This window comes from Melanotaenia boesemani, chromosome 10 (genome assembly GCF_017639745.1).
Source record: "Melanotaenia boesemani isolate fMelBoe1 chromosome 10, fMelBoe1.pri, whole genome shotgun sequence".
NCBI classification, from domain to species: Eukaryota; Metazoa; Chordata; class Actinopteri; order Atheriniformes; family Melanotaeniidae; genus Melanotaenia; species Melanotaenia boesemani.
Genome location: NC_055691.1, coordinates 10877169 through 10889566, shown reverse-complemented (window position 1 = coordinate 10889566; position 12398 = coordinate 10877169). Strand labels below are relative to the sequence as shown.

At 47.3% G+C, this 12398-nt stretch overlaps 1 protein-coding gene and 1 long non-coding RNA gene across 2 annotated transcripts in view; both read right to left on the bottom strand.

Annotated features, from left to right (window-relative positions):
• LOC121647514 (NACHT, LRR and PYD domains-containing protein 12) overlaps positions 1-1046 on the bottom strand; it is a gene marked incomplete at its 5' end in the record, with an annotated part of 36899 nt that extends 35853 nt beyond the window's left edge. Inside the window, one exon of the mRNA XM_041997030.1 lies at positions 37-1046. Within this exon, the coding sequence (XP_041852964.1) occupies positions 37-1046 (1010 nt within the window). The remainder of the gene's footprint in view (positions 1-36) is intronic.
• A 1318-nt stretch (positions 1047-2364) lies between these two features.
• On the bottom strand, positions 2365-9226 carry LOC121647007. Its single transcript, XR_006011749.1, has 4 exons — positions 9170-9226; positions 8967-9089; positions 8650-8751; positions 2365-2427 (listed from the first exon to the last, which is right to left on the bottom strand). It is a non-coding gene; the product is annotated as an uncharacterized LOC121647007 (long non-coding RNA).
• Between the last annotated feature and the right edge of the window lie 3172 nt (positions 9227-12398).

Sequence of the window (12398 nt, the reverse complement as noted above, 5' to 3'; positions counted from 1 at the left end):
GTATATTTCTCCACATCCTGCTTTATATGTACTTACAGAGCTTTGTTGGAGGCTTTGACCACTGGCAGCAGCCTCAGAAGAACCTCCTCTGAAGGAGAGTATTTCTGCAGGTCAAACACCTCCAGATCTTCTTCTGATGACAGTAAGATGAAGGCCAGAGCCGACCACTGAGCAGGAGACAGTTTATCTGTGGAGAGACGTCCTGATCTCAGGGACTGTTGGACCTCCTCCACTAGAGAACCATCATTCAGTTCATTCAGACAGTGGAACAGATTGATGCTTCTCTCTGCAGACACATTCTCACTGATCTTCTTCTTGATGTACTGAACTGTTTCCTGATTGGTCAGTGAGCTACTTCCTGTCTGTGTCAGCAGGCCTCGTAGGAGTCTCTGATTGGTCTGCAGTGAAAGACCCAGGAGGAAGCGGAGGAACAAGTCCAGGTGTCCATTTGGACTCTGTAAGGCCTGATCCACAGCTGTCTGATGGAGACATTGTAGATCTGGTTCATTTAATAACTTAGACCAAAAAGAAACTGTTTGTTCTTGTTTCAGCAGGTTGACTCCAGACTTGATGAAGGTCAGACGGACATGAAGAGCAGCCAGAAACTCCTGAACACTCAGATGGACGAAGCTGAACAGCTTCTCCTGGTACAGTCCTCTCTCCTCTTTAAAGATCTGTGTGAACACTCCTGAGTAAACTGAGGCTGCTGTGATATCGATGCCACACTCTGTCAGGTCTGATTCATAGAAGATCAGGTTTCCTTTCTGCAGCTGATCAAAAGCCAGTTTTCCCAGAGACTCAATCATCTTCCTGCTCTCTGGAGTCCAGTGTGAATCTGTCTCAGCTCCTCCATCATACTTGACCGTCTTGACTTTGGTCTGGACCACCAGGAAGTGGATGTACATGTCAGTCAGGGTCTTGGGCAGCTCTCCTCCCTCACTGGTTTCCAGCACATCCTCCAGAACTGTAGCAGTGATCCAGCAGAAGACTGGGATGTGGCACATGATGTGGAGGCTTCGTGATGTCTTCATGTGGGAGATGATCCTGCTGGCCTGCTCCTCATCTGTAAACCTCTTCCTGAAGTACTCCTCCTTCTGTGGGTCAGTGAACCCTCTGACCTCTGTCACCATGCCAACATAGTCAGGAGGGATCTGATTGGCTGCTGCAGGTCGTGTGGTTATCCAGAGGCGAGCAGAGGGAAGCAGTTTTCCCCTGATGAGGTTAGTCAGCAGCACATCCACTGAGGTGGACTCTGTAACATCAGTCATGGTCTCATTGTTGTGGAAGTCCAGAGGAAGTCGATTCTCATCCAGACCATCCAAGATGAAGACAACCTGGAACTCTTCAAAGCTGCAGATTCCTGCTTCTTTGGTTTCAGTAAAGAAGTGATGAACAAGTTCCACCAAGCTGAACTTTTTCTCTTTCAGCACATTCAGCTCTCTGAAAGTCAGTGGAAATGTAAACTGGATGTCCTGGTTGGCTTTGTCTTCAGCCCAGTCAAGAGTGAACTTCTGTGTTAAGACAGTTTTCCCAATGCCAGCCACTCCCTTCGTCATCACTGTTCTGATTGGTTCATCTCTTCCAGGTGGGACTTTAAAGATGTCTTCATGTCTGATGGTTGTTTCTGGTCTGTGTGGTTTCCTGGATGCTGTTTCAATCTGTCTGACCTCATGTTCATCATTGACCTCTGCAGTCCCTCCCTCTGTGATGTAGAGCTCTGTGTAGATCTGGTTCAGAAGGGTTGGGTTTCCTGCTTTAACAATCCCCTCAAACACACACTGGAACCTCTTCTTCAGACCAGATTTTAGTTTACGGCCACAAACTGAAGCCAGAAGTTCTGAAAGAGAAGAAGAAATAAGAAGAGTCAGTAAAGACTTGAAGCCTCTGAGGAATGAGGATGTGAATATGTGATGTTCATGTGTTGAGACATCAGTAAATGTGTCATTTATCCAGCAGCTTCAATCTTTAGAGAAATCCTCTTACTGCTCTGCAGATGCTCAGCCAGCTCCTCCTGCTTCATCCTCCTCAGGAAGTCCACTGTGATCTTCACTAACGCCTCTCTGCTGCTCTTCCTCTGCTCCTCGTCCTCACCCTCCAACACTGAGCATTCTGGGTAATCCGGGCTCAGAAGCTTCTGGATCTTCTTCAGCTCCTTCTTCACAAAAGTGATCATGTTGTCCTCCAGCAGCTGGAAGAGAAACGATATGAAGGACACAATCAGACTGAAATCATGGAGCCAAACATCAGATCCATGTTGGACACACTGACAATCCACTGGTCTACAAAGGTCAGCATGGAGACGATGTGGACAAAAGAGATGGAAAAGTAGTTGTTGTACATGTACAGACCATAAATATGGAGTCCAGCTGTGTTTGATGCTGCTGGGCAGACTGACCAGTGGGAAGCTCTGAGCTCTGCTGGTCCACTCTGTGGAGGAATCAGGAAGAATCAGCTGATATTCAGTTTGTCCACACAGAGACAAACACAAGGTAAAGGTCCATGAAGGGATGTGAGGATGTGAACAGTGAATCAGAGACTCCCTGTAGTGGGAAAGCTTTACTGACAACCAGCAGCTCAGTCTGCAGCTGCTTGGAGATTTCAGCTCAGTTTGGATGAGTCCCAACAGCTCTCACCAACACCTTCATGAAGCTTTACTTCCTGCTGAAGTGCCCTGGAGCAAGGCAGCCACAGCCAGTCTGTGGTTGTATCAGACTGGTTGGACTGGGCAGCTCCCAGTGTGGATTATGATCAGGTTAACAACTAGCATGCCTCGGCTAGTGACCCTCTGGATCAGATCCTCCCTCTGCTCCCACTGCAAGGCCGTTTGCACTGAGTGACTGGTAACCATTATACTAAAGGTGATGGTTTACTGGATCATCTGTTCCTCTGGTACCAGCATGTCAAAGCTCATTTAATGAGTTGCTGTGTTAGCACATCTTTTTTTCTATTTCCTGGCAGGTTGTGCAGGTACGTTCCTGCCACCTACTGTATACTGGCTCATTACTGCAGTCTAAGGCTCCCACCATCCCACCAGACGTCCACGGGTAAAGTCTCTCTGGCAAAATACTTATTTGACCTCAGTGTGACTTCCTGGTAAAATAAAGAGAAATAATAAAATGCCATTCTTTAACTTTAGTGTGTTTGTTGTAAATACCAACAGTAGAAAATCTAGAACTAAGAATAAAGGATCAAATAAGATAAGATAAGATAAGATAATCTTTTAATAGTCCCACAGTGGGGAACTTGCAGTGCTACCGCAGCAAAGGTGATAGTGTAAAACCAGTGTAAAAACACAGCATTACAGAGGTAAAACAACAAACTGTACAGAACAAAATCTATTTAATAAAGTCTATATAAAAGCTATTATTGCACAGTTATAGGTATTGCCCATATGTTTACACTATTAGTTTTTTAGTCATGGCAGTGTGGGCTACTGGGAGCACATAAAACAAACATAAAAACTCCTCCACACACACTAATGGACATGGTATGTTATAAATAATACTATAAACAACATAAGAACATACAATAAGTGTGTGGTTGATGTAGCAGTGATGGCGACGGAGCATGTGGGGGTTAGGCATTAAGAAGCCTGGTTGTCCAGGGGTAAAAACAGTTTCTGAGACAGTTTGCCTGCCTGCTGATGATTCTGAACCTCCTTCCAGAGGACAGGAGGTCAAAGAAGCCCCGACCGGGGTGTGATGGGTCAGCCAGGATTTTCTTTGCCATATTCAGGCCTCTACATTTTACAATGTCTTCCAGGGAAGGCAGGAAGTCTTAATGACCCCTTTTCAGGGCTTTTTATCCTTAGCTGTGCAGCCAGCATACCACACCATGATGCAGCATTCTATCACACTTTCTATTGTGGTACAATAAAAGGTTTGTAGCAGCTTTGTCTCCAGCCAGCATTTCCTCAGCAGCCTCAGGAAGTGGAGCCTCTGCTGAGTTTTGCTGACCATCGCTGTTGTATTGGTGGACCATGTGAGGTAGTCAGACAGGTGCACCCCCAGGAATTTAAAGGAGACACTTTCCACACACTTGCTGTTAATCCACAGTGGAGAAGGGTCTTCTCTCTTCCTCCTCTAGTCCATCAACCATCTCCTTGGTTTCCAGTGTTCAGAAGGAGGTTGTTGGCTGTACACCAGGCCACAAGCCTCTGGACCTCCTCCTTGTATGCTCTCATCATCACCAGACATAAGACTCACCACTGTTCTGTCATCTGACAATTCCATGATGCAGTATGAGTGATGGATGGGATTCAGTCGTGTGTGTACAGTGAATACAGGAAGGGGCCTAGCACGCAGCCCTGGGGGGTGCCCGTGCTTAGTGCCAGAGTGGACAACGTGTGAGGCCCATCTTCACTGTTTGTGGACAGTCTATTAAAAAATGGTGGATCCAGTCACAGATGAGGGGTGGGAAGTCCAGGTCAGTGAGCTCCCTGATGAGGATGTTCAGTATGATGGTGCACTGATCCAGGAACAGCATCCTGACATAATTTCCCTGCTTCTCAGAGGCTCGCAGCAGTGAGGAGGGCAGTGGTGATGGCATCAGCTAGTGACCTGTTTGCTTCATAAGTGTACTGGTGTTGGTCAAAGTTCTGGCTTCATCCGCAGGTTCTGGTTTCATCCGCAGGTTCTGGCTTCATCCGCAGGTTCTGGCTTCAGGTATGTGTGGACATGTCAACATGGTTTAATGTAATATTCCTACAATCCCCGCACTATGTCTACTAGGTGACTTGGGTAACATTAATATGGCAATTAACTCTTCACACATGATACGCACAGCATTATGCATTGCAAAGAAAACTATCCTTGTGAACTAGGAAAAACAAAAATAATCTGTGTATTCAGCAGTTTAGGAATCTCTTAGTTGACCACATCAGTAGTGAGACAAAGTCTGCCTCCTCAAAGAACTATTTAGCTGAATCTCATTCCCTCTGGTCCCCTGTGCTTAGTTCCATCACTTAGTGTAGGTGGAAGACTGTGACCTCGTTGCTATGGGGATTTGGGAAATGGCCGGGAGTGACTGGTGGTTGCGGGTTCTTTGTGGTTGCCCATGGTGCGGGACCGGGCTGCTCTGCTATGGGGGTGGCTCTGGGTCTGGCCCCGTCAGGGGCTGTGGGGGCCAGCGGTTGGAGTCGCCTTGTGGCGGGGGGTGAGGCCACTGGTGGCGCCTGGGTTGGTGGGCGTTGGTCCTGGGCCGGGTGGCCGGGCTATTCCGGGGCGGGCTGGGCGGGGGTTCTGGGCTCTGGTGCCCGGGGGTGGTCCTCCTCCCTCCGGGGTGGTGGGGTCCGTATGTGCCGGGGGTCTGGGCCTGCCCGAATGTGCTGCCGTGGTGTGGGTTGGTACATTTTTTTTTTATTTATCTTGCTTTTAATCATTTTAATGTAATTTATTATTTTATTGTGATTATGTGTTGATTATGTGTTGATGCCTTTTACTGTTCTAAATATCTGTATTGTCTTTGTTTTATGTAAAGCACTTTGAATTGTCCTGTACATGAATGTGCTGTACAAATAAACTGCCTTGCCTTGCCTTGCCTTACATGCCCTGGTGTCTGGTTGACGCCCTGGGACCCAGGATATGGCCCAGGGGCAGGGGGGGTGTAGGGGTTTAAAGTAGGGCTGAGTGGAATTCGGGGGATTATAGGGGGAGGTGCTGGGGTGTGAGACAGGGATGCTTGTATGTTGTGTGTGTGTGTCTATACTTTGGATGATGTTTGTGTGGATGTGGGGGTATGTTTGTGTGTGTGCGTATGTATGTGTTAGGATGAGTGGGGGTGTGTCTTGGGAGTGAGCGTGGGAGGGTTGGATGCTGTGTGAGTGTTTATATTGTGTGGGTGGAGCTAAGAGGGCATATATGAGTTAAGTGCACTTGTGGGGGGGCCAGGGCGGGCCTGGGGGTGGTGGGCTGTGGGTCTGCCGCTGTCCCCATCCTCTCATTCCCCGTTAGGGGTGTCGGAGGGTGGGTACTTTCTGGGGTTGGTGACGGCTCACTGGCTGTGGTCCCTGAATGGCCCGGTCGTGGGGGGCGGCCTCTCCTGGTCTGTCTTGCCCTGGGGGGCCTCCTGGGGAGCGGGGGTGCCTAATGCCACTAGAGGCTCATCATCCAGAGGGAAGTTTGCTTACATTCCCGGACCCCTCTTACTTCCCGCTCTCTCTGTCTCACACACACACACACACACACACACGTAGGTGGCCAGGTCCTGGGGTGGCTGCGCTTGCTTGGGGCTCGCTGTCCTCTGGTCCGCCTGGGGTGTCCCCCACGGGGCATGGTGGGTGGGTTGCGTGACTGTGTTGTGGTGAGTACTTGTGGGTGCGGCGCAGGGGAGGGTGTGAGTGTGGGGTTATATGGGGTGCAGATTGGAGTAGGTGGGGAGTGGGGGGAGGGGCCGATAGCACCCTAGTTCCTGGGGTTTGTAGCTGGGACATCGGGGTGTGTGCTGGCCTACGCCGGGTGGCTGTCTGGGGGGGCCTGGTCCTCCTAGGCATGTTGCGGGCTCTCTGCCTTGGGGGGTGGGGCGGCCGCCTCTGGGCTCCTGGGGTACTGGACCCTTCGCTTGGGCTGCCCTGGGTGGCCGGTCCCTGGCTGGGCCGGCGGCTGCTGATCTTGGCCCACTGGGACCTGTGCCCCGGGACCGTGGGGGGGCTCTATCTGGGGCTCTCCTCTGCCGCCCTTCGGGTGGGGCTGGAGTCGTCTTTGTGGTGGGGTGGCTTGGGTTGGTGCTCCGGGTCTGCTGCTTATACTAAGCGATAATTATTTTTTTAATTTTTTTTATTTTTCTGTGAGTTAATATCTGGTTGCTGTTATGTCTTTTTGATTTGGTTATTATTTAAAAACTCTTAATGACTAGCAGCCCTGTTTTTTCTGTGTGTGTGTTTCTGCTTTTGTAAAAGTTGTAGGAAATTTTCTGGTGTGTTCATGTACAGGTGTAACAGTTTTTTGTCTGGTGATGGTGTGGACTGAAGGGTTGTTGCCTTCTGTGTGTGATCTTTTTGTCTCCTTTCTTCTTTCCCTTTTGCTCTTTTTGCTATTTTCCATCTTTTTCTCCCCTCTGGTCAGGTCCAGCAAGATTACATAGATTCCGTGATTCAAAGTAAATAAATAAATAAATTAATCACATTATCAAGAGGAGCCTTATCCATAGGCCTCCCCTTGGCAGAGCAAATTTGTTCAGCACGATACAGCAACCAGATTATCATTTTGCTTTCTATGATGCTGGACAGGACAAGTTAAAAAAAACAAAAAAAGTTCTGAGGGAGACAGGACTTAAAGTGTAACTCCACCACCTATTTTTCTGTGTAACTCCACCTACTGCCGAATTTGAAAACTGCTTAAAGCTGCAAGAGTTGGGGTTGGGATGTTTGGAGTGATCAGGGAGTGGAGAGTGGGTGGGTCGGGATACATACGCAGAATTATTGACAGACAGCAGCTCAGCTCATTAGCGAAATGGAAAGCGAGATTCACAAAGCACCTACGCCAAGGTGTGGTCTTTGGAGTGGAGGTATCCTCAGCTATACATGAACCAGGTGGTCCTGAACCGTATCAGTCTGAGCCCTTAGCGCTGTTATGCTGGCCCGCCAGCAGCGCCAGCAGCTCTGGAAAGCTGTGGAGAATCGCAGCAGGTTGTGGCAGCTGCAGGAAGTGCTGCTCCTACGATTTGAGCTGCTGAGGGTTAGCAGATAACGAATAAAGTCCGGAGTTACTTTTCCATCCCTCAAAAGCAAAATCTGTCCCATTGCAGGAATATCTCATCAGAAACTCTGTGAAAGAATAGAAGTTTGAAACTAGCAGATCTAAACAAGATAAGTTAAAATCCCTTCATATGCGTTGGTGTGTGTGGTTTTCTATGCCTGCAAGGCGAAGACCTGCCAACCTGCATCTGGAGGAAGATAAGCTTTTTATGTCACAAAAAACACAACCTGGTTTTACCCTGTAGGGGGCATTATGAGACATTTTTTACCCACAACATTTTAAATTTTTTTGTTTTCAAAATAAATTTTAAAAAATGCTAATTTTATCAACAGTATACATGATTTTCATCACTATTAAGTAATTCTGTGTTGTTTACAGCTAAAAAACAAACAAACATATTTTTGGGTGCACTACCCCTTTAAGCTGGTGGAGGACAAGTCTCTGAGAGCATAAATACTGAGGTCAGGGCCACCGGTCTGTTGTCATTTAGGCTGCTTATGGTGCTTTTCTTAGGAACAGGGACAATGGTGGCTGCTTTCAGGCAGGTTGGGACGGGGGCCTGTTTCAGGGAGGTGTTGAAAATCCTGGTTAGGCCCCCGACAGCTGATCAGCACAGACACTGAGACTGAGTCCTGCTGATTATTTTCAGCTCACCAGAAAAGTATTTTTTTTAAAGGAGAGCTCCCACTTTCTGCAGCTCCCTGAACTCAGACACAGTAAATCTGAAACTGCTGAGAAATCCTCCTGAAAACTTTCCTCTGTGGGAAAAACTCACATGTTTATCACACTGTTTTATTATTGAAGCTTTTATCTGGATGTTTCAGCTCATTTAGTAAAGAACTGAACATTAAATCAGTTTCAAGTCTGAGCATAGAAACGTGAAAAAGAGCTGAAACACATGTTGGAATAAAAACTGTTCAATCTGACTCTGATACAACATTTACACCCAGCTCACCTCTGTTCCTCTGAGCTGAACTCAGGAGGATGATTCATTGACCGGTCACTCTTAAAGGACACACAGCTGGGTTCTGGTTCTGGTTCTGGTTCAGGCTGATTCCTGTGAATAAAGATGGTTTAATTATTTCACTGCTGAATTCTGAAATTGTTCAACAACATTTTATTAAAATAAGAATCTGGAAGACAAATCAGAAACTAAATTCCAACCACGATGCAGAAACTAGTCTCAGCAGAGACGTCAAGAACTGATTCAACTGAAACTGGTTTTCATCTGAAATATGATCCAACCTCCACTGAACAGTGACAGATACTGACTGTTGGTCTAAGGAAACTCCAGCTTTGAACTCAATAATCTGATCCATCGACCGGTCACTCTTCATGGACACACAGCTGGGCTCAGGTCCTGATTCAGGGCTGGTTTCAGGTCCAGGTTTGTTCCTGTGAATCCAGATGTTTGGTGTGAGTTCTGAGCTGTGACATGGAGAAGAGTCATGGACAGTTAGAGACGGACATCTCACCTCTGAGTGCTTTTAGAGGGAGGGACTCCCTCCTCTCTGTCCTCACACTGATCCATGATGCTGGATTCACATCAGCTCACACACACTTTCTACCTTCACCTGCAGAGGAAACACACATCATTCATCTGAACATCAAGTGAAATCCTCCTTTCCATCATCTGCTGTAGGAAGATCAGCTGCTCCTCCTCTGATTGGCTCTGAGTTTGTGTTTCATATCAGTGTCAGATGGATGCAGTCAGACAGCAGTGAGGAAGAGGAAGCTGCCTTCAGCTGCTGGACTTCTATCAGGACACTAGATGGAGGGATGGAGCTGCAGACCAGCACACACAACAATGACGATGATCAAGAATCAAGAATCAAGAGTCTTTATTGTCATTGTGCAAGGCACAACGAAATTTTGTTTCAGAAGTTCTCGGCTTAAAAGGCACACTGTAACACACGAAGATAAGAGTATGGAAAGGCAAAAGGCAATATATCTTTAGATAAATATATATATATATATATATATATATAAAAGAGTAAAAGGAATAAAATGGAATAACAGTGCAAATCAAACAAGTATTTAAAGTGTTTAAAGTGACTGGCATGGAAGTGATCCACATATTGCAGCATATTGTCCCAAAGTGCAGTGCAGTCTGAGTGTCTGCCTGTCTGCAGGAGTTTAGTGTTCAGTCTATGGATGGGGGGTGGGGGGAGATGGGGTGATGGATTTCACAGCTCTGGGGAAGAAGCTGTGTTTCAGTCTGTTGGTGTGGGCTTTGACTGGCCCTTCTCTGGACCCGGCTGTCGTATATTGAGTCCAGGAGTGGGAGAGGACTCCCTACAATCCCCTGTGCTGTTTTCACCACCCGGGCCAAGACCTTCCTGTCGTGTGCAGTGCAGCTCCCGTACCACACTGTTGCACTCAGACAGAGAATGCTCTCTATGGTGGCTCTGTAGAAGTTTGTCAGAAGCTGAGAGGAGAGTCCAGTCCTTTTGAGCTTCCTGAGGAAGAAGAGCCTTTGTTTGACCCTCTTCACCAGGTGCGATGTGTGTGCGGACCAAGTGAGGTCAGATGTAATGTGGATGCCCAGGAACTTGATGTTGTCCACCCGCTCCACCTCCTCCCCATGGATGAGGACAGGGGTGTGTTCCATCTTCCTGGATCTCCTAAAGTCCACAATGACCTCCTTGGTCTTGCTGGTGTTCAGAACAAGGTTGTTGTCTGAACACCATCCTGTCAGGTGCTGGATCTCCGCTCTGTAGAGGGTCTCATTGTTGTCCGATATGAGACCCACCACGGTGGTGTCATCTGCAAACTTCAGAACCATGTTTCTGGGATGAATAGCAAAACAGTCATGTGTGAATAGGGTGAAGAGGGCCGGGCTAAGCACACATCCCTGTGGTGTGCCTGTGCTCAGGAACCGTGTGGATGATGTGCAGTCCCCAATCCTCACCACCTGAGGCCTATTTGTGAGGAAGTCCCTGATCCAGAAGCATAGGGGGTTGGACAGTCCGAGGTTGTGGCGTTTCAGTGTCAGCTTGTCAGGGATCACTGTGTTGAAAGCCGAACTGAAGTCCACAAATAACATCCTGACGTAGGTGTTAGGATGCTCCAGGTGAGTGAGAGCCGTGTGCAGTGCCAGTGAGACTGCATCCTCTGTCGATCGCTTCTCCCTGTAGGCAAACTGATATCTGTCCAGAGTAGCAGGAATGACGTCCTTGATGTGACTTAAGACGATCCTCTCAAAGCACTTCATGATTACTGGTGTGAGAGCGACCGGGCGGTAGTCATTGAGGCAGGTGACAGCAGATTTTTTCGGCACAGGCACAATGATAGAGGATTTGATGCACACAGGAACTGAAGCAAGCTGCAAGGACAGGTTGAAAATGTCCAGAAAAACTCCAGCCAGCTGTTGTGCACACAGCTTCAGAACCCGACCTGATACCTTGTCTGGTCCTGCTGCTTTGCTAGTGCTGACCCTCCTCAGGGTGGAGCTAACCTGGTGTTGCTGCAGGACGAGAGGCTGCTCCTCACGCTGTGGAAGATAAACAGTCTCTCTGCTGCCAGGTGTGTCGAAGCGTGCAAAGGAACTGTTTAAGGTGTCAGGTAGGGTGGGGTCATGGCTGATCTGCTGGTTGCTATTCCTGTAGTCTGTTAAGGTTTTGATGCCTCTCCACATTTCACGTGGGTTGTTGTCAGTGAAATGCTCCTCAATGCGCTGTCTGTACCTATGTTTGGCCTGCTGGATGCCCTTCTTCAGTTCTGACCGGGTCCTGCTGTAGGCCAGCCTGTCACCTGACCTGTCGGCTGCTTTGAGCAGAAACCGCATTGTGCTGTCACACCATGGTTTCTGGTTTGGAAACACCTTGATGTTTCCAAACCATGATGACGAAGTAACAACATTTTTATTCCCTGACTTTGACTGGAAGTTTCAGTCAGCTGAACACTTGAATCATTTCAGCTGATTCATGATGCAGCAGATCATCTTCAGTGTTAAAAAGATCAGAAGAATTCTTCCTGTTTAGTTTTCAGACTAAAAACTTTCTTCCTTTTTACCAGGAAATACCAGCAGCACCATGTTAGATCTCAGCTGCTGGGAGGCCTTTAATAAAGCAGATGAAAAGTGGAAATTTTTCTTTTCCTTTTATTACCATGAAAAAGAGACTGAAACTAAATCAGATGGAAGGTTTGAAATCAGGAAACAGGACGAAATGTTGGACATTTTCTGTCAGCAAACAGAAACTAAAGGATGATGTTAAAGAAGGAAAAATGAAGTGATTCTAGTCTGGATGGAAAGTCTGACTGAAGGAGCAGCAGAATCACACACTGTAGGTTCTGATCCGTTAAACTGCTCCCTGCAGCACAAATGAGGAAGTCCCTGCTCATCTTCATCATCATCAAGCTGTACAGTGGATTATCGGCTCCATCAAACCTGCACACAGCTTCATCACCGACTACAATCAGACAGTTTAACTGACTTTCATCATATTTAGAGTTTATTTTGAAAGGTGGAACAGGAAGCAGCAGGAAGCTGCTGAGTCTGACTTTAAGGTGGAGACGACAGTTTGATTCCAGGAAATAAAAACATGAAGCAGTTTGTGAAGGAAACAAAAACATCAGCTGATCCAGTTAAAAATCATCATTAACATAAACATCAATAATGATCAGCTGATCATGAAGAAGCTTTAACTTATCAATAAACATCAACTGATCACCATGTAGTTTGATTCCAGTTAATCAATAATC